The 22,958-nt window shown below is 41.5% G+C and overlaps 1 protein-coding gene across 8 annotated transcripts in view; it reads left to right on the top strand.

The window, feature by feature from the left end:
* The window catches only part of PTPN13 (protein tyrosine phosphatase non-receptor type 13), a 266,849-nt gene that overhangs the window by 110,581 nt on the left and 133,310 nt on the right, over positions 1 to 22,958 (top strand). For 6 of the 8 annotated variants that reach the window (XM_040417978.1, XM_040417982.1, XM_040417977.1 and 3 more), the window contains exons 4-7: positions 5,906 to 5,971; positions 7,444 to 7,629; positions 8,630 to 8,714; positions 16,720 to 17,265. In XM_040417978.1, coding sequence (XP_040273912.1) covers positions 5,906 to 5,971; positions 7,444 to 7,629; positions 8,630 to 8,714; positions 16,720 to 17,265 — 883 coding nt within the window. The remainder of the gene's footprint in view (positions 1 to 5,905; positions 5,972 to 7,443; positions 7,630 to 8,629; positions 8,715 to 16,719; positions 17,266 to 22,958) is intronic. The other 2 variants (XM_040417981.1, XM_040417980.1) reach the window with 1 other exon arrangement.

Raw genomic sequence — 22,958 nt, 5'->3', positions numbered from 1 at the left:
CAACTGCCAGACACTTGCCCACGATTAAAAGCAACCAGATGGGATTTTAACAAAGTTTTCAAATGATCCAAAGCTAATGGTGGCTGGACACAACCATATACGTTCTTGTGTATTAAGCTGGCTATGTCCATGAGGTCTTTGAAAAGTATTCTACCAATTTTGATGGGATATGTTACAATCTTATGTGCATGGAATAGCCTGACTGATGCTTTGCTTCCACCACCGTAGTAGTCAGTTAACCTCTTTTCTCCACCTCCTTTTTCAAAGACTTGGAAAATTTTCCAAGCTTAGTGGGCAAGGTTATTGGAGAGTCAAATGGAGAACATCCATGTTATGTTTATGGCCATAGGTAGTAGAAAGGACACAGACTATTGCTTACCCAATGTATTTTAGTGGGTTCTAATTTCCTGTTGTCTGAACCTGGGGTGCGTCTTATAAAGCGACACATATGGTAATAACTTTTAGTCCCCTTAAGGGGCTAGAACCTGAGATCTTTTAAAAGGTTTCTGCCACTCTGCCTGCTGAGCTGTTTTGTGATTACACCTGGAAACTTTCAGCAGGCCCCAGGCTGTCATATTAACAGATTGGAGCACCACTACTGTCCACAGATCGTTATTGAATGTAGCATCTGAGGGGTTAAATAGCCTGTTTCAGTGTCATTACAGCGAGATGCTTGCTGTATTATACAGCTGGCACCTACTGCGCATGGAGTGGTTTTCCGCCCAGAAGCCCGCTCCATACAAGCCCTTGAGCATAACGCCATACATGTACGGAATTTGCGTTAGGTTAATGACATATCTGAGGGATAGGTCATTTAATATTAGGAGCGTGAAAAACCCCTTTAAATTATAGTACAAGTCTACGTCAGCTCATAGCTGGCATAGATTAGCTTTTTTGGGGCATGGACTGCCAAAGGATGCGTCAAATTAATACATTTGGCCCATGTTACTCCAGTGCTCTACTCACTGGGGAAAGAGGTTCTGTATAAGCAGCTGCCAATGTGTTTTGAAATAATTGCCATAAAGCAATGAGAATGATGGCACTAGATTGGCTGCTTTTGCATATCTCATTAATTAAAAGGAAAAAAGGAACTTGACATCATTTGAGAAATTTAATATCTGCGATTAAAAATATGAAGTTTCATACATACAACGTTCCCTGAAACTGCTTTTCTGCTGTAGAAGGAGTTACACTGGTGTACAGGTTACCCATCCAGATATTTCTGGACAGTTCGTAAAAATAAGCAACCTTTTTCCTGTGTCTCTGTGATTTATGATTTTTTTATTTTTTTTAAGGCTGTTTGTATTTGACTAGATTATTTTGGTGGTAATTATAATTTTATAGTAAATCATTGTAATTTCTTATCAGTATATTGAGCTACAGACATGTATTACTTATAATCTTTATCATTTATTATAGTTTTCCAGTATGTCCGTAGTAAAAAATAAAAAGTTGGCTGTCCATAATTTGGGGATAATTTGTCCAGAAAAATTCTCGTTGGCAACCCTGCTGGTGTACTTGTATGCTGCATGCTATACACCACTGCAAAATTAATGAATTGTAGCATAAACCACATTTTCCCCTCAGGCGATGAAAGTGTTACATCCCTAGAGTTAAAGATTTTAAATCCTTTGAAGCCCAAATTTCAAAGGAGAGACCTAGAAATGTTAAGAGTAAATTTCTGTCCTCTGATGTTGTCTACCGAACACCTTTATCTTTATCAGGAGCAGGGGGCTGCTTAAAATATACAGACTTTTAAACCTAAAAACATTAACAGTTATCCGGCAAAAGAAAGTATAAGGGCTCATGACTAAGAACACGACAGTTCGAAACGCGTAGATCTTGGGAACCGGTGGGCACCAGTGTCACTGTTTGCTGTATCTACCTGAATTTTGGTGACAATAAAGACCGGGATTTTCACATTATCCATCGTGGTTCTGGAGCATTTTTTCTATTTCTCCTATCTTCAACCAGGACTGGCTTGAGTCCGCTCCGTGCACCGCTGTGCAGGACGTCGAGGTGAGCTGGCTGTAACCCTTTCTATACTATAAGGGCTCATGCACATGACCGCTGGATGTTTTGCGGTCTGCAATTTGCGGATGCGCAAAACACAGATATCAGCCGCTTGCATTTTGCGGAACGGAATGGCTGGCCCCTAATAGAACAGCCCTATCCTTGCCCGCAATGCAGACAATAATGGGCCATGTTCTTTTTTTACGGAGCGGACATACGGACACCGAACGCACACAGAGTCATGGAACGGACAAGGAAAAAAATGTGCTAGTGTGTATAAGCCCTAAAGGAAAAGCACATAATCTTGCTAGCATCACCCATATTTTTTGCATAATAAAAGTAGTAATGCTAAAGATAACAATAATAATAGGTTTCATATTGATGTCAAATGCTAGCTTATACTTCAGTCTTGGGGCTCATGCACATGAGCGTGTGTGCCCCGTGCCCGTATTGCAAACAGCGGGTCCGCAATATACGAGCACCAGCCATGTGCAGTCCATATGCACTCACTTGAATGGGTCTGCAATTCGCAAGATACGGAGTGGTGGGGAGGCACGGATCGGAAGCACTACGAAGCAGTTTTGTGGGATTTCAGTCTGTGCCTCCGCAAAGCAAAAAATAGAACATATTCAATTTTTTTTTGCGGTGTGGAACAGAAAATTATCTTGTGAATTGGTCTGCATCCACAGGCGGCGCACACTTGGCCGGTACCCGTGCATCGCGGACCACTATTTGCGATCTGCAGCACAGGCATTGGGCACACATGCTCATTTGCATGAGCCCCTAAAATGTCATTTTCCTTCCATGCCATACAAATGCAGTCAAATTTACACGTGACAATATTAGCAGAAGTGAAAGTGATATTTTTAACAGCGTTAGTCTGAACATATACATTGCTGTCTTCAGCCCACCACACTCATTCCTGAGCCTATGTTGAGCCTGCTCAGGCAACGGCTTTTCTTCCCGAGAATAGAACGATTGGGCAATTGAAACCCTACATCAGGGGTCAGCAAACTTCGGCACTCCAGTTGTGAAAGTACAATTCTCAGCATGCTCTGTTCATTTTTATCAGAGTTCTAAGAAGAGCAGAGCAAGTATGCATGCTGGGAGTTGTAGTTTCACAACAACTGGAGTGCCGGAGGTTGCCCACACCTGCCCTACATGCTCAATTCTTATTTCCCCAACATTGCTGTTGGGGAGAGTCGGGAGGCCCTCATATGCATTCAGTGTTCAGACAGCATGCTGAAATCGTGAGTTTTGGCTGATTAGCATCTAATGTGAATTTCCAGCTTTTGGCTTTGTTGACTCTAGCGTCATGGCTTGCTTCATGTTTTCCATTAAAAGGGTTTTCCATGTGGTAGGGGTCCCACTACTGCCACCCCTGCAGTGAGCTCTGCGGCCTCCTCACAGGTTACCAATAGGGATGAGCGAACTTCTGTTTTCAAGTTCTGGCGTACAAGTTTCGGGTTCGGGTTATCTAAAAATTCCGTTATGGATTCCGCTACCACGGACCATAAGGTATGGTCTGTGGTAGCGAATTCCATAAAAGAATTCTTACATATCCTGAACCCAAACTTTGTATGCCATACTTGAGAACAGAAGTTCTCTCAACACTAGTTACCAAGCATAGCACCGTACATTGTACAGCGGCTGCGCTTGGTATTGCAGCTCAGCCCCATTCACTTCTATGGGGCGGAGCGGCGCCTAGGCCACGTGACTGATGAACGTAACGTCACTAGCCTAGGAAGAGTTGCAGAAAAGTTCTACAAGTTGCTTTTCGGTAGAAGTACACGCACAGTGGCCATGTAGCCCTAACCGAACTGTAAAATATAATGTTTATCTATGGACACAATAAGTGGCCATTTGTAAATATAACATTTAAAACTGAAGAAGTAAGGAACGTCCCAGGTTTTGTGCATTGTTCCTGGGCCACAGAAGGTTATTATTATAGTTCCGCTGTTCATATCATTTACTATATATATTGTGTTTGTTGTTTTTGTTATATGTTTGCAGTCTTGTTACATTAAAGTTTGAGTAAAAAGGTCACGTTTTTCTTAGAGTAGCCTTAGAACTTTGTTTAAAGGGGTTTTCTGTGATTTATATATTAATGTCCTCTTCTCCCCCCCCCCCCTCCCCGATCAATTGAACTCCACTGAACACTGCGTCCCATTCCTATGCCAGTGATGTCACTTTCCTCAGTCACATGGCCTAGTTGCAGCTCCGTTCCATTCAAGGGAATGTGCCTGAGCTGCAATACCACCCGCACAGCCACTATGCTTGGTAAGCTGTGAGGAGGCTGCAGCACTCGCCAGAGCGCTGCAGCCTCCTCAAATAGCCAATCAGCGGGGCTGCAGGGTGTCAGATTTCCAATGATCTGATATTGATGACAATTCCTGAGGATAAGCCATCAATATTGATAATATTGATAATCTTGTAAAACTCTTTTGCTGTATATGTACAGTGGTCCATGAAAGTTTGTGAACCCTTCAAAAATGTCTATTTTTCTGCATAAATTTGACCTAAAACTACATCAGATTTTCACACAAGTCCTAAAAGTTGATCAAACAAATGAGTCAAAAATATTAGACTTTGTTTATTTATTGAGGAAAATGATCCAGTATCACACATCTGTGAATGGCAAAAGTATGTGTGACCCCCTTGTACAGCAATAACTGCAACTAAACGTTTCTGGTAATAGTTGATTAGTCCTACACAATGGAATGGAGGAATTTTAACCCCTTCCATCTTACAATACAGCTTCAATTCTGTTATGTTAGTGGGTTTCCTCCCATGAACTGCTCGCTTGAGGTCCTTCCACAACATTTCAATTGGATTAAGATCAGAACTTTGACTTGGCCATTCCGAAACATTATCATTATTCATGTTTAACTATTCTATGGTAGAACAACTTGTGTGCTTAGGGTCATTGTCTTGCTGCATGACCCACAGTCTCTGAGTGACAGATGTCCTGACATTTTCTTTTAGAATTTGCTGCTATAAAGAATAATTCATTGTCCCATCAATGATGGCAAGCCATACTGGCCCAGACAGAGCAAAATAGACCTAAACCATGATACTACCACCACCATGTTTTATAGATGGGATGAGTTTTTTTGTGCTAGAATGCAGTGTTTTCTTTTCTCCAAACATATAATGCTTCTCATTTAAACCAAAAATTTATATTATGGTCTCATCCATCCATAAGACATTGTTGCAAAAGCCTTTTGACTTGTGTAGGTGATCTTCAGCAAACTGCAGATGGGCAGCAATGTTCTTTTTTGAGGGCAGTGGATTTCTCCTTAAAATCCTTCAACGCGCACCACTGTTGTTCGGTTTACCCTGATAAACATTATGTAATGTGAGAAAGATATTTAGTTGCTGTCGACTAATGCTGGTAAGGGTAATAATGGTCCTGAATTTCCTCTATTCCTCTATTTGTACACAATCTCGTTCTGTGGATTGGTGGAGTCCAAAAAATTTTTTACTAAACTTTTCCAGCCTGATGAGTATCAACAACTCTTCTTCTGAGGTCCTTAAAAATCTCCCTTGTTTGTCCCATGATACACTTCCAGAAAAGTGTTGTGAAGGTCAGAGTTCGATTGATCCCTGTTCTTTAAATGAAAACAAGTCTCCCACTCATACCTGATTGTCATCCTATTGATTGAAAAAAACCTAACTCTTTTAATTAACCTTCAAATCAAAGGATTTGTTAACATTTTGTGTAGTTTTAGGTCAAGTTTATGAAGAAATATAGAAAATTCTGAAGTGTTCACAAACTTTCAAGCACCCCTGTATATAGATTGTTTGTAGGTTGTTTTGTGTATATAATGTAAATTACATACGCATTGGAACTTCTTGTATTTGTAATGATGGTTCTTTCTTTCCCCAATAGATTCACATTTATTCCCTTGGAATGACCTTGTACTGGGGAGCAGACTATAATGTACCTCAGAGTCAGGTAAATATACGCACAGAAATTTTTGAACACAATATTTTTCCGACATATTTTTATTGAAAAAAATATGTTCCAAATTTTTTAACAAAAAGGGAAGGCTGGGGGCAGTTTGGCACATTTTCAAGTTCAAACCTAAAGCATAGGGGCAGCAATAAGCAAATTTACCTTTTTGGAAGGTACAAAGTTAGTCAGCACATCCTGTAAAATAAAGTAAATGCACAGGTGTGCGTCGCTGAAAATACAAAACGAAACACAATGCAACAGCAATTTGCAAACTAATGCATAGATTACACACAAGTAGACAAAATTGTTGTTACCCTTCTCTTAGGCCTCATGCACACGACCGCTGTTCGTCCCACATCTGAGCCGCAGTTTTTGCGGCTCGGATGCGGACCCATTCACTTCAACCCATTCACTCCGTGTGCTGTCCGCATCCGTTGCACCGTTCCGTGGCTGAGCAAAAAAAATATAGCATGTTCTATTCTTGTCCGTTTTGCGGACAAGAATAGGCATTTCTACAATGAGCGGAAGGCACATGAGTGGCTTCCGTTTTTTGCGGATCCGCGGTTTGCAGACCGCAAAAAACGCAACGGTCGTGTTCATGAGGCCTTAAAGAAAGAAAAACCTACAATGTCGCTGAAATAACTTGAAACTGACAAAAGTAATTATAAAAAATTTACTGAAAATCAACTAAATAAAATCAGACATTGCACAATGGACAAAAATGATGGTACCCCTAGAAAAGATTAAAAAAAATTTGGCTATAGAGACATGTTAAAGGGGTTATCCGAGCCTGGAAATCACCTCCTCCCCCCCCCACGTATACCCGGGCCCCTCACACTGAATCTACTTACCTGGCTCCCCATGTCGATCCTGGTCCCTGCATCGCCGCTGCTGCTTCTCATGCACGGATGAAAACATCCGTTGACAGTGGGAGCAGCTAATGGCAGGCGGTGACTGGGACAAGCCTCCCTAGCGTCACCCGCCATCTCTCCTTGTTATTTTTTTATCTGACTCTTTTTGATGTCTGTATTATTATATATACTGTATAGGCGTTTTTTGTATTTTTATAATTTATTTTTATTTTTTACTTTAAATGTTTGTTGTTATGCCCACAGCAAAAGTATCAGGGTGCCATATTTTTACTCCAGTGTTGAGATGACCGAATGCTCATTTGGCCATATAACATTCTCTCTTCTACTAAATATGCATTCTTGGTTGGAATAAGTATGCATGTTTATTTCAGTGTGGAGAGGGGAGGTAAAGGTGTATGACAAGTGCTTTTCTCCTGCGGCAGACAGGCGACTGATGTGCACAGCCACTGGAAGTTGCTATTTGAATAGTCATTCTTGGCCAAAATACGCTTCAAGATTACTTTATAACTGCACGCACCTATATGTCTTTGTTTTCCTGCCCTTGTTAATTATGTTTCATTATGTTGTGTGATATAGATATATTTGTTTTGTTTTATACAGCCTATCAAACTGGGGGAACGCTTGAACAGTATTTTGCTGGACATGTGTGATGACAGTTGTATCACAAGGCTGACTACACGCACTGTTTTAGATGGCTGCAGTGCCTACATTCGCAACAGCAACTGTGCACCTTCCTTTTATTACATCAAACAGCTGGTAAAGCTAGTACTTGGCAGCTTAACTTGGGTGAGTTATGTTTAAAAATGGTATTGCTAAAATCAGAAGGGGGTATGTTAGGGTCTCCTCAGGATTTAGGTACAAGTCTCCGTAATGCAGCCTCAGCATAAAAGTACAATGTTAAAAAGGTTTCACTTTTTTTAAATGTAAACTGAAGAGTTTTCCTTGTGAAATATCTGTGTATTGAACAAGACAGGAAAATCAACAGTATGTATGCAAATGACATCGAGAACTCTCAAGGCCATTAAGAGTTAAAAGCATAGGCCCAGATTTAGGAATATGTCTGCAACAAAAATCTGTCTAAAAAGTGTTGGCCTATATAGGGTTTCTACATTTCATTCCAACATGCTTGACAAAGTGGGTGGGGCTTAGCGGAAAGGTGGTGGAGCTTTGTGGGGAAGGAGCAGGGCCTAAGATACGCCACAATTCTGGCATAAAAATCTGTCTGAAAGTAGGCCAAACGATAGCTTTTATAGAGTCAGAGAAAAGTGTCTAACCCTGCACCACATCTATCATCCAGCCTCAGATGCTGTGATAAAGATGGCGTAAGCTTAGAAAGGCTGTCTAGACTTGCACCAGATTTAAGATTAGTAAATCTGGGCCATAGTGTGAAAAATTTATATTCTATTTTTTAAAGTTTAGTACATATTTGTCAAAGTTCCTTTTATATAATTCTTCTAGATGGTTTGGTGCCATGATAAGTAGTATGATTGATATTAATATAAATGAACAGTTAGGTAAAGGTCCAACGTAACTGTGAGCTTCTCATTGCCAGTAGAGGTCATCCATTACGGTCATCTTTACTATGCTGTGCCACTTGCTGTTAATTAAGTTTATTAGAATAAAATGTATTTTCCCTGACATCTGCTTAGGGTGAATAGTCAGGGTACCCCCATACAGAAGGTTGACTGATTGCTCAGAACATGAAACTTTTATGTATGGTCAGCTTAGCACTTTTTCTCTTATAAACTATTTGCTTATGTCTTTGATAATTTGCTATTCTGTACAGCTGGATCAGACGGGCACCAAGGAGAAGGAACCTGATCGCAGCCAGGCAATCCGGGACAGACTGCGAGGGAAAGGTCTGCCTTCAGGTTTGTGTAGTTCTTGTAAAGTTATGTATTTTTCTTGTTTTCTTTTTTTAGTTCAACTCATATTTTCGTTCTATTATGTCAATTCAATAACCTAGTTAAAGCATTCTCTTTGTTATATTCGCCCTGCAAATACCAGGGTTTGTGAAACTGGGCCATACCTTAGCTCCCACTAGGGTTTGTAAAGCAAAAAATAACACCCTTGAAGCTGTTGTCTCATTTTGACAACCTGTTTCCTTATGCCCTGTTAGAGTATATGGACATTGTGGCTGGGATCCTCTGCTTAGGACCCTTTTCTCTACCAATAGAGTGATGACCTACTAAAAACAGTGGTTCTTGTCTTGACAAACCTGTTCCATCCATTCCCTTGAATGACTGGCGTACAATACTAACGCCAAACACATGGGCGTGGAACCACTGTGTTAACCAACTGGTTTAACTGTGGGCTAATCTTAAAGGCGTTATCCTGGCGGTCCCTGGTTTTTACTGTTTAACCCCTGTACGGGGATCTGGGCTTCGCTACTGGGTAGCCACCTTGCCGCTACTTCCTGGAGTAGTCTGGGTATGGTTGACAGCTCACTCACAGGGGTTTAGAAACACTGGGGAGAGCACTGTTGGATCACACCATAGTCGTAGTCAGTGGCAGGCAGAGTTTGTGAAAATCTGTGAAACAATTCCAAGGTCAGGGTAGGCAGCAAAGGTTCAATACAGTAATCAGGCAGAGGTCAGGTCAGGCAGTGGAGGGTCAGAATCTGTAAACTTGCAAAGGTCTGTACACGGGCAGAGAAATGGAACTGCACACCTTACACAAGGACTAACAAGCTAGATACACCTATTGCTCGGACACCCTCCCTTAGGGGAAGGCGGCCAGCTGTAGACTGGAGAAGATTAGGGTGAGTGCACTAGGGCCTTTTAAGAGATGGGCAGGCACAGTCAGAGAATGAGGAAGAGCAGACCACGGCCTGCAGTGCAGGAGGAAACAAAGGAGGGATCCTGAAGAGCAGCAGTATGGTAGGAGATGCGGCACCCATGCCCGCCCCAGATATCAGTACTGCGCCACCATAAAAATATTTCATTAAAAAAAATGGTTTGGTGCTTTAGCTTAAGAACCCAAGACTTAGGTCTGCTTCACATTTGTGGCAGGAGTTCTGGTAGGCTGTCCTGGCACAGAACAGCCTGCTGGAGCTTTCTGGATCCGTCATTGCAGTTCATGAACAGAATGCACACAGCGGTATTTGTCTGGCTGAATCCTGACATTGTCTGGCTTTGCTGAAACCAGAGAGCTCTGGTAGGCTGTGCTCTGCTACAACAGCTTGCCAAAACGCCTGCTGCAAATGTGAAGTAGGACTTAAAAGAAACAGCGATGCCCTTGTTGCACCAAGCAGCTCATTTGCTGATCATAAAATCAAGTGTTTCTCAGTTTTGCGGGCACCGAACTGGATGGAGGAAACAGCATCTGAAACAATGAGACCTGCACATACCTGGTCACTGCACTTGGATTAATATGGAGGTATTTGGTGACAGATTCTCTTAAATTTTAAGGGAATCTGTCATCAGGTAATTCACTGTTAAACAGGCACTATGCCTTGTAACTGAATATAATGATGCCATCCGTTACTGCATTCTGGAAGATACAAATGAGCAGTTAAGTGCACAGAGGATGGGCCCAAGCTACTCTGTGCACCTTTGCTCCTACTCCTTCTGCATCCTCTGCCAGGCCTTCCTGTCTCTCCTTCTTTATTGACAGGGCCAGGTTTCTGTATAGTCATCTTGCCTGGAGCTTGGTATTTGGGGGGGGGAGTGGGAGTTTTTACACATTTTTTTTATTTGGGCCCAGAAGCTTAACGAGAACATCTCACCACACCTGACATGTCTGTTTTAATAAATACGTATATTTACGATATACATGAAACATCAGTTACACCATTTTTTTGGTTGAAAAAAAGTTCAGCTGTAACCTGATTTAAGCCCAGATCTTACTAAATGTTGTGCTTGTGATGTATTGTCGGGAGAATGTCTGCTATAGATCTACGAGGTAGGGAAGGGATTGATTGTTTAAACAAGACTAGAGATATGTTGGTCAGGATGTGATTCAGTGCCTTGCAGATAACATCAAGTTCCTACAAAGACTTCATTGCCCAACACTGATTGAGAGTGAACAGATTGCCTTACAAAAATGTAGGCACAATGACCTTTATTTACATGGAATTGGCTTCTAGTACTACTAAATGCCTTTATGAACATGTGTGGCCGCCTTTGTGAGGGGCTTAGAAGCATACATGTAAGAATCTGCGTAGGTTAAAGGGTTTCTCCGGGAATGAAGAAAATAAAATGACTGAAAATACTTAAATATTAGGTTATTGTAAATATATTCCCAAATACCTTTCATTAGTTACAATGGCTTATTTTGTCTGAGGAGCAAGGAGAATAAAATGACTGCTGTCCTATTAGTACACACAGAACCTGTCCAAATCGCACAGCAGAACAAGTTACTTCACAACACTGAGCTAAAGAGCTGCCACATCTTCCTCCTCCTACTTGTCAGGGATTATGATCCTGAATACAGCTGATAAGATCTAATTCTGTGGGAAATGGAGTTCATGAGGAGACATGAAGTACAGTCTGTACTTCATGTCTCCTCGTGAACTCCATACCCACAGAGATTCAGCTAAAGTTCTCATCAGCTGTATTCAGAATCATAATTCCTGACAAGTAGAGAGGAGGATGAGGCAGCTCTTTACCTCAGTGTTGTAAAGTAACTCATCCACTTGTGTGATTAGGACAGATTTTGTGTGCACAAATAGGACGGCGGCCATTTTATTCCTCCTAAATGTTGCTCCTTAGACAAAACAAGCAATTATAACTAATCAAAGGTATTTGGGAGTACATTTCTACTAAAAGTAATATTTAAGTATTTTCATTTTCTTAATTCCCAGAGAACCCCTTTAATGTTATTTACGTTACTCTGATCTTATTTAATTTACTCTTCACTAGAAGCTGTCATGTTTTTGTGTCTTATGAAACATGTTCCCAATTGAAGAGGCTGTCCATCCTTAACTAAGTGACTTAGCATTGACCTCAGTGTGAGCAGCGCTGTAACAAAGAGGTCCTTCCTCTCCTTGTTGTATAATTCTGGTACCGGCCTATAGCAAAGGGGCTATACTCAAACAACTGATCAGCAGAGGTGTGGGTTGTTGTACTCCTGCCAATCAGCTAGTCATGGCCTATCATGGGGATAGGCCATTACTTAGTAAAACCTAGAAAACTCCTTTAAGTGATTATGTATTTGCAACATATTACTATCTTTCTTTGTTATGCTTTGTGACATAGTAATGGCTTCCATGATCTAGAAAAGCATTACAGATACAGAAAAATATAATTTCACAGTAAATTGAATGATAAAAAAAAAACACACTAATAATACAAGCCATTTTGTATAGGCTTTACACAGAAGATAGATGCTAAAAGGTTTGTCTCATTACAACAACCCCCGGTAAAGCTCCTGGCGATAAGCTGTGGTCATGAGAGAAGTTGTGACCAGCTATATATTTTGTTGCTGGGGGGCGCTGAGAGTTGCAGTTCTCTGCTTTGGGTAATAGAGCAATTGGAACAATTACTTCAATTTGTTTTCCTTAAAGGGGTTATCTGAGACTCAAAGGAAGCACTTCTCCCCGTGCACGAATGAAAACATCCGGTGTCGGGGGAAGGGGGAGCCAATGGCAGCCGGGGACAAGCCTCCCTAAAGTCACCCGCGATGCTAGGGAGGCTCATCCCCACCACCGCCTGCCATTGGCTGCACCCCCTCCGACACTGAATGTTTTGATCCGCGCACGGGGTGAAGCAGCAGTGGAGGTGTGGGGACCAGAAGCAGCGAAGGGAGCCAGTTAAGTATATTCAGTGTGAAGGGCCCGGGCGTATGCCGTACTTTTTTTTTTTTTTTTTTTGTCTCTGATAACCCCTTTAATTATTTCCATTTTTGGCTGGTAAACGTTGCAGCTATTTATTTTAAGTTTAAAAATTTTATTTAATTTTCTACATTTAATGTCCCTTTAATTTTTATTGCTATGGCTATATCCAGTGCCATTTGTGTATGGATATATTCACTTATCTAATATACATAATTACCATGCAGATGAATTCATGTAGCCGACAACCAAAATAAGAGCATCCATTGTTTATATCACTGGTGGTCAACCTAATATATTATGAGGGCCCTCGATTGTGGCCCTTGAATTTATCAAGGAAACTTTCATTCCATTCACATTATGTCACATGAACTCTTATGCACAGACAGAGGGCCCAATTAGACATCCGTTTAGCAATCTATTTTCCCACCTTTTATTACTGCCAACAGGGAGTCTAAATCCCAGCAGAGGAAGAAAAAAGTGTTCCCCTACTTCTGTCAGCCAGCATCTGTTTTAGTTTTTCCAGATACCACAGTGCCCCTGTTGCCATATACACTGATGAGCAAAAGGGTAACAATGTGTTGAACTTTCAACTTTCAGGCTCCATATCTCACCATCCACTACTGCTGGGTGAGACTACCAACATTTCATAGACCATCTTCTTGGCTATCCCATACATGAATTGGACGCAATTATTTAGCATATGATTAGTTATGCAGATTCTTGTCATGTAACTGCATTGTTACTGTTTTGCTCCTGGTGCTGAAACAATCTTTTTCTTCTTGTATACTACAAATTAAAATCTGTTCTCACATTCCCTAATAGCTCAGTGTGTTATTAGGTTGGTTCCCAAGCGAAAGGTCACTGGTTCAAATCCAAGAGCAGCCATGAAGTTGATTTCCCAAGAAAAGAGAAACGGCATCATCCAGCTCATCGATGGCGGTATCTTGGCCAAGAAAATTGCCAAACTGTATCATGTGAGTGCCAGGACAGTTGGAAGAATATGAAATGAAGTCCATCCATCCATTCCAAAGCCAAGAGGTGGACATCCAGGTAAAATAGCGGAGTCAACAAGTCGGCTCATCACAAGCTCTATCAGTTATGGTGCGACAAACATGGCAGTGGAGGTGGCTATCATCTTGGCTATCATCATGCTTCGTAATAGTGAGATCACAGACGACCATACAAGCAAAATACGATGCCCATTACGCAAGTCTGAAAAGGTGGGCTAAAAAAAAAAAAAGGTGAAGAAGCCTCGACTGCAATATCGTCCTAAGAAGCATCAGCTCGAGTTTGCAAAAAAGTATGAACATTGGACGGTAGAAGATTGGAAATGGGTGATTTGGAGCAATGATACAAAAGTCAAGAGACTGGGCTCTGATGGGTGCAAATGGGTCTGGACGAAACAAAGGAAAAGGGTGCGAACGGATCAAGAAATTGAAGTAACTGTCAGGTTCTGTAGAGGAAGTCTGATAAGGAATTGGATACTTGAACAGGATCAATGGCGGTCTCAATGCTGAGCTATATGTCAGTATCCTTCCGTACAAGATGAGTTACTTCGCACACTCGTATGAAAAGGACAACGACCCGAAGCATACGTTGAGATTGGCGAAGAAATGATGCAATGACAATGAAGTAGAGGTGCTGGATTGGCCCCCACAATCCTCAGACCTCAACCCAATTGAACATTTGTGGGTAGAGTTGAAGAAAAAGCTGTAATCGTACCCAAGTGAGTCGGCCAGTATGGACCAACATTGGGAATGTGTAGAAGAGACCTGGGAAGAGATTTCAGTTGAGACATGCTTGAATTTGATTGAGAGCATGCTCAGAAGGTTTCAGGCAGTGTTGAAAGCCAAAGGTAGATTTACTAAATACTAACAAAATAATTAAAATCTAAATTTTAGTAATAAATTTTGAATTTTAGTAGCAAAACCATAACGATGCAATTACAAGAATCTGTAGTAGTTGGAAGTCCAATTTATGTATGAGATGAGTTGTTGAAATCTAATAAAACATTTATGTGTAAATGTAATGATAATATAAGTAGTTGATTACAATCTACCCTGGATTAAAGATGAGATACGCTTGGCCATGGAGGCATACAGGTTCCTTATGGTATCCTGCAGCACATTTGCCCACAGATGTTGTAGTTAGGCTTGTAGTTCCTGCTCACTCATAGGTTGCTAAAGCTAGCATCCCAGTTGGTCCCATTAATGCTTGATTGGTGATAAATTTGGTGACCAGGCAGGCCAAGGAAGTGTTACAATCTGGTGGAGATATTCATGGGAAACCCTTGCTGTGTGCACGAGAGCATTATCTTGCTGAAAAATACCAATTGAAAGATCTGCAATGACAGGCAACACATGTGGCCACAGGATGTCCTGCACATATCACTGAGCTGTTAGTGTCCCTTGTGTCACTACTAGGAGTAATCGAGTGTCGTATACAGTAGCTCCCTAGATAATCACACCAACAATTGGGGCAGTGTGCCGCTCACAACAAAGGCAAGATTGAAGCACCCCCCACAAGACCTCCATACTCGGACCTGACCATTACGGTATCACAAACAGAACCTGGATTCACCTCTCAAGACGATACAGTTTCAGTCTGTAGCAGTCCAGGTTTCCCGTTCATGACACGTCTACAAACGAAGGAGATGGTGGCTAGTTGTCAATAGCAGGACACGTAATAGACACAGTGATACCAAATTTCCTTCTGCTAAGCACCTGCAAATGGCAGGGGTGTGTAATAATGGTGCTACCTGTGTCTGAATGGTGGACAACAAAACCGCGAGAACTGCTTGTGCTTGTTGGCGAATCAAATGATCCTCTCTACTGGTGGTCTGTCTGAAGGCTGTTCTCCATGTGTACGTACCCTCACATAACCATTGCTTCCAACACCTCCTAATAGCTAGGTCTGAACAGCCTAGATTGCGGGCAATTCATGGCAGCGACCATCCTGCTTCTCTTAGTCCAATGAGATGAGCCCCTTTCAAAGTCTGTCAAGTGGAGAAAATGTATTTGAATGCATCATAGACCCATGTTTAGCAGTCTGTGATCTCTTACCAAGTGGTACCAACCGAAAGGTGACCTCTGAGAGCCTAATCAGACCACCTGTAATCATTTACCTGACTTTAGACTTCATCTCGAGTTTTGTGGCAATCCAGCATTTCTATCTGGGTGCATTATATGTTTTTGTCAATGAGTGTATATCTAATGGACTGTAATGTTTAACAATCCTTCAACTCTTACTTTTGGATTAAAGACAATTCTGTATATTCGGATCTAACTATATGCAAAGTGATTTTACTTCTATTTCACAGTAAGGTCAGTTCTGTATTAGTCTGCTAGAGACATACCTCAGGTCACTGAACCAGTGGTCAGGTCAGAATACACATCAATAATTCAGACATGAGAATCGGAGCTATAGGAAATACTAGTTGATCAATACAACAAAAACAATAATAGCTATCTTTGTATATGAATGCACAATTTTTAATTGTGTATAATAAATTAGAAAGTATTTTTAAACCTGTGGGAACTGCAAGGGAACAAATCATCCAGATGTTCCCAAGGAAGTGTGGCTATATTTTAGGTGGAAATTGAAGACTATACTGACACTGATATACAGAAGCAGTTTCAGGATGTGGTTTGTTGCTGACATTACTACAAAGTCCGCAGAGGTCTTTTTGCACAGAAGACAAAAAAATAGGAGCCAGTTACACCGATGAGCTTGTCTTCAAGGTAATCAAAATGCAAAAAGAATGTGAGAAATACAACCCACTTTTTTTTTTTACTAATAGCAGCTCCTTCCACTGCTCAATGCAATTTTTTTGTTGTCATGCTAATTTTCACTTTAAGAGCAATACAGTTGGGTAAACCTGAGATCTTGCAAATATCAAAAAATGCATCACTTGTACTCCAAGGACTATACACTCATATTGTCAAAAGACTGGAAACACGCATTTTCTGTATGTCCTACCTAAAGCATGCTACAATTTAAAAAAATTTTTTTATAAAGCACTGGTAAATGTTTTTTTTCATGCTGAAAATACATGAAATATTGCCTTAATTTAACAAGACGTGTTACCCTTAAATTTTCAGGAAGTTCCATAGAATGTGATGTCAGTGCTAACACCGTTTCACAGCAGAACTTTCTTAACCGAGGCCTCAGCAAGTCCATGGGTTTTCTTGCATTCAAGGATCTTCAAGATGAAGATGACAGTTTTCCATCATTGGAACTTGGCTCCACATATGAGGATATAGCAAAATCACGTTGTGCTTATGACTATCTCCAATCTAACCATTTAGAAAGGAAAGTCAGTGAACGCAGTCAAAGGAAAAAAAATTGGGCCTCATCATTCGATGTATCGTCTATGTCCAGCCAGGGCACAGAAAGAAGGTTGTCTGCTGTAAACCCTTACAAACGGAATGTATCGGAAACTTTGAATGGTCGAGTTACAACCATGGCGAAAATGAAGGATCTCAGGCAGTTAAGTGATGCAACTGATATTTTTGGCAGGCAGAAAATGGACCAAGCAAAACATGGCCCAGAAGTTCCAACCTCTGTTGCAATTTCAAGTGCATTGGAAAGGATTAGAGAAAAGAAGAAAAAATTGCAAATACTGAGAGATGCCATGGACATAGAAGGTTAGTCCCACTGAATGTAATATTATTTTTTTATTGTCAGGTGAAGCTTTTTGGGGTTTAATTTGAAAAGTTTTTCAAAAAGTCACACAATGTGTTGTTCATTTCTACATATGTCCTTTTATCAATTTTCCTATGTCACTTAGCCCTGTGCTTATTCACTTATTTTTACAAATCTTTTTGCGAAATCATGATTTTTTAAATTACCTTTTGGCATTTTTATATGCTTCTCAGGAAGATGTTATGAGAATTATTTTTGAGCAGTGGATAGTGTGATCATTTTATTATCACAATTCATTTTCTATAGACTTTATGAAGAGTTTTATGTAGCGTTGAATGCAGTGAGCAACCAACTGTATGGACAAATGTGTAAAATCCACGCTGGCTGTATATGCAGCCCCTGAGCTCTTGTAAAGGATTGCAGACCACCTTTAATTGTGGGCTGCTATTACCTGGATGATAAAGCATGCTTAGGTCTTAAGGCCCCTTTTCAATGAACAATTTAACAGGTGATTGTCGGGAAGAAAATGTTCCTTCCTGGCACGTGCCTGCTCGTCAGTGAAGGAGACTGTTTCTATTACATGTAGTGATCTCTTTCACATTATGGGGAGGAATGATCACTAATGCCATCACTCCTCCCCATATTGAATAATTGTTTGCCAGCAGCAGAGTGTGTTTAGAAGACCCGATCTGCTGCCAGAAAACAAAGATTTTGGTGTCCGCACAAATGATCATCTTACCAGGTAAATGAGCATTTCGCTCGTTCATCGGGTAATCAGTGGCACCTTTACACCAAAAGATAATAAATAACGAGCATTTCTATAAACTCTTGTTAGCGATTATCTGGCCGATTCTCGGTCATTGTAAAGGGACATTTAATTATATCACTACATTATAGCATATCTGGTGTTAAAAATATGTTATGTTATATATTCAGAGCCTTCTCTATGCGTCTTTGTTCCAATCTTTTTGTTCAGCGACGGGAAGTAATAGGAAGCCAAAAGCGATTCGCACATCACAGTCAGCTTCCTGTATAAGAGTAGATGTCACTGGAGCCTGGGGAAGTGAATAACACTATAGACACACACTAATTCACCATTAATGCTGGCATTAACTCCTTACTGACCTAGACCACCAGTGATGCTTACATCACCCCTAGATGCCTGAGATATTAGATAATGAAAGTCCAAAGTCCAAGTGTGAAGCCTTTGCTCCAACTCCACATCCTTGTGAGGCTGATATTTTTGTGCATAAGTTGAAGACTCTACATACAGATGACATTGTGAGCATGAATACTGTTATTAGTCAAGTACACACAAAAATGGCTTACGCTGAAAATTAGCTTGGCGTGATCTTGACCTGGCAGTTTTGAAAGGGAATCTGTCACCCCGATTTCGGACCATTATCTACAGTAATAGATTAGTACTGCCGATATGGATTCCAGATCACTATTTTATTTTCCTACTGACCACCATTCCTCCACTGTCAGCGCTAAAAGATAAGTTGAAATACATTGTCAGGACTGGTGTGCATGCGCACATGAGTCCTCTCCATTATGATAGAACAGCACAGCAGTCCTGACTGTGTATTTCAGTGCTGCTTTGAATGCTGACAGCAGGAGAACTAGGCAATAAAGAAAATAAAAAATAGTGACCTGGACTCCTTATGTGCAGTACTATGCATGTATTACTGTAGATAATAGTCCAAAATCAGGGTGACAGATTCGCTTTAAATGGGCTTTCCTACAATGAAGATGTAATCCATATCCACTAGTGGCTGATCACTGGGGGTCCAACAGCTGGGATCCTCAGCATTCACAAGAATGGAGGTTCTGGATTCCCTATGTGAATGGATCAGTAGTGCACATGAGTCCTTTTGAAGTGAATGAAGCACTCCATTCACATGAGCAGGTGGGGACCTCTGTTCTTTTGATCGCTGTGGGTCCCCAGTTGTCGGGACCCTAATAATAAGATGCTCATTTCGTATCCCGTGGATAGATTAGTGTTCTTTATGGGAAAACTTCTCTAGGTTTGCAGAAGCAGGAAGGATGTGTAATTTCTATTCTTGAATATTACAGTTTCATTAATTGTGGGATAAAGTATCCCTAGATAGAAATGTGTAGTACGGTCACAAATAACTGAAAGATATTAAAATGACAGTAAAGGGTTATAAATTCTTTACCTAAACCTTATACGTTAACAGGGGCGTTCAGCTTGGGCTTCTTCCCCCCCCCCCCCCCCTTCACTCAGCGCTGGTGCACCTTTTCTTCAGCCCAAGGCAAATATTGAAATGCCCCCCCGGACCCTTCCCTCCAGTCCTACTGTTAAAGGGGTTGTCCTCCTTTTACTACTGATGACCTCAGGATAGGTCATTAATATCAGATCAGCCGGGGTCCTCCGGCACCCCCGACGATCATCTATTTGAAGAGAGGGCAGCGCTCATATGAGAGCTTCTTTATCTGTTCTGTTCACCTGCTCGCCGTAGCATTTGCAGTGATGAGCAAGTAAACAGAGCAGAGAAGGCAGCGCTCATACAAAAAAAAAAAAAAACTGACAACCCCTTTAAAGACATACTTGGAAAACATTCCATACAGCGCTACAGAACATACAGGGTAATACAGCGCCACATACAGTCCTGATCAAAAGTTTAAGACCACTTGAAAAATGGCAAAAAATCATATTTTACATTGTTGGATCTTAACAAGGTTCCAAGTAGAGCTTCAACATGCAACAAGAAGAAATGAGAGTGAGACAAAACATTTTTTGAGCATTCAATTAATTGAAAATAACGATTAAACTGAAACAGGCTGTTTTTCAGCTGATCCAAATTTTAGGACCACATGCCTTTTTTAAAAGGCCAAATCTGTGCAAAGATGTGGATTCATTGTCATTTTCTGTCAGGTAGTCACACGTTGTGATGGCAAAGGTAAAAAAACTCTCCCTTTTTGAACGTGGTCGGGTTGTTGAACTGCATAAGCAGGGTCTCTCACAGCGCGCCATCGCTGCTGAGGTGGGACGCAGTAAGACAGTCATATGGAATTTCTTAAATGATCCTGAGGGTTATGGAACAAAAAAGTCAAGTGGAAGACCCAAAAAAATTTCACCAGCACTGAGCCGGAGGATCCAATTGGCTGTCCGTCATAACACTGGACGATCCTCGACCCAAATTAAGGCCCTTACTGGTGCTGACTGCATCCCCATAACCATCAGATGTTATCTGAGACTGATGGGCTTCAAAAACAAAAAACGTCTTCAAAGACCTCGTCTTCTTGAACGCCACAGAACTGCTCGTTTGGACTTTGCAAGAGAGCACCAAACATGGGGCATTCAAAGGTGGAAGAAAGTTTTATTCTCTGATGAGAAATTTTTTTAACCTTGATGGTCCTGATGGTTTCCAACGTTACTGGCATGACAAGCAGATCCCACCTGAGATGTTTTCTACGCGCCACAGTGGAGGGGGCGCCATAATGGTCTGGTGTGCTTTTTCCTTCAGTGGAACAATGGAGCTTCAGGAAGTGCAGGGGCGTCAAACGGACGCTGGCTATGTCCAGATGTTGCAGAGATCATTCCTCATGACTGAGGGCCCTCGTCTGTGTGGTAACGACTGGGTTTTTCAACAGGACAACGCTACAGTACACAATGCCCGCAGGACAAGGGACTTCTTCCAGGAGAATAACCTCACTCTTTTGGTCCATCCTCCGTGTTCCCCTGATCTAAATCCAATTGAGAACCTTTGGGGATGGATGGCAAGGGAAGTTTACAAAAATGGACAACAGTTCCAGACAGTAGATGTCCTTCGTGCGGCCGTCTTCACCACTTGGAGAAATGTTCCCATTCACCTCATGGAAATGCTTGCATCAAGCATGCTGAAACGAATTTTTGAAGTGATCAACAATAACGGCGGAGCTACTCATTACTGAGTTCATGTTTGGAAGTTGGATTTCTGTTTTGGGGGGGTTTAGTTTTTTTTTTGGAGGTGTGGTCCTAAACTTTTGATCAGCTGAAAAACAGCCTGTTTCAGTTTATTCATTGTTTTCATTAAATTGAATGCTCAAAAAATTTTCTCACTCCCATTTCTTCTTGTTGCACGTTGAAGCTCTACTTGGAACCTTGTTAAGATCCAGCTATGCTAAATTTTTTTGCAATTTTTCAAGTGGTCTTAAACTTTTGATCAGGACTGTATGTACCTCTTACATCCAGTGACTTCTCTGATGTAGATATTTTCTTTCCTCTTCTCCTGTCAGACCAGACTGCCATGGTGACTTCTTTTAGCCGCGTCTCATCCCTGCAGAGTGTAACAGACATCTTGCTTTCCTACTTTTCCATCCTTCTCAACACCCCATCCTGCCAACCCCAATACTGTGTCCACTGTGCTAAAAAAAAATCCCCCCTTCCTTTCAGATTAGACCTCATATAAAACCCTAAATGAGATCCCCCCATCTCAGACCAAACCCCCTTTAGACCTCTGTCAGACCCCATATAAGACCCCAGTTTTAGACCTAAGATCAGACCCCCATTAGACCTCCAGACCCCCATATCTGACCCCCGTTAGACCTCTAGACCCCCAATCAGACCTCTAGACCCCCAGTCAGACTTCTCCAGACCCCCTGAATCAGAGCACTTCAGACCCCCTGAGTCAGAGCACTTCAGACCCCCTGAGTCAGAGCACTTCAGACCCCCCCCCATTAGACCTCCATATCAGAGCTCAGATCAAACTGTAAAATAATAAAGTAACTTACCTTTCCTGCCGCCACTCTCCTTGTCCTAGCGGTCTTCTCTTATCAGGGCCTGTGCTGCGGTCACCTGACCTCCTGCAGCATCAGGTCAGAGTGCACTCTGTACGTCCTGACGCTGCAGGCAGCCAGGACACAGCAGAGCGGCCCTGAGAAGAGTGAGCAGGAGGAGGGGTAAGTACTGGACAGCGCTCGCAGCGCTTCTCTCCCCCTCCTCCTGCAGACTAGTGAGCACTTCCATTATGCACTGCATCTTATAAAGGGAAAAGTACAGTACCACTGGCTTAGGGGCCCGGTCGCGACCGCTGCGACAACTATAGTTATGCCAGTGTACGCTAACCTGGCTTTGTTTTAGCACATGTATTAAGCGGTCTAAAACTAAAAAGTTGCTTATCAAGGCTTTTCAAACAATTTCATAAGAATCTACAAGATAATTAACCAAAACATGCTCTACGGGTAATTTTATTAATTAGTGATAAGGATGTTACCGGTACGTTCACTTGTGAATGATTGAGACAATGTAAAGAATGAAATTTGTGTGACACCAGCAGCATTTCTGCAATGAAATCCACACCATAAAATGTGTATTTGCATAAAATTTGCAGGGTTTCTGAGATGCGTGAACATACTCTACTGAATAGACAGTCATGAAAAGCAAATTCCCTTTTGACCTTGCAGCATTGACAAACTGTACACTGTCAAAGGCAAACCTAGCAGATGCAACCCCCCTCAAAAGGTCTTGGTCACAGTGCTCCCACATTAGTCCAGCCAGACAATAACAAAGTATAATAAAATTTTACATTTAGATTACAGGTAGAAGCTGATAAATCTTCTTTAAATGTGGCAACTATAGCAGAAGTGTCCCAAAGAATACTTTGGTACTTGAGTAATAATCTACTCTTTAGTTTCTTCACAATCAGTATTTGGATTAATTTTATCAGGAAGACCAGTGACAAAACCAGCT

The sequence above is a fragment of the Bufo bufo genome, chromosome 2 (genome assembly GCF_905171765.1).
Source record: "Bufo bufo chromosome 2, aBufBuf1.1, whole genome shotgun sequence".
Lineage (NCBI taxonomy): Eukaryota > Metazoa > Chordata > Amphibia > Anura > Bufonidae > Bufo > Bufo bufo.
This window is presented reverse-complemented; position numbering and strand designations above follow the sequence as displayed.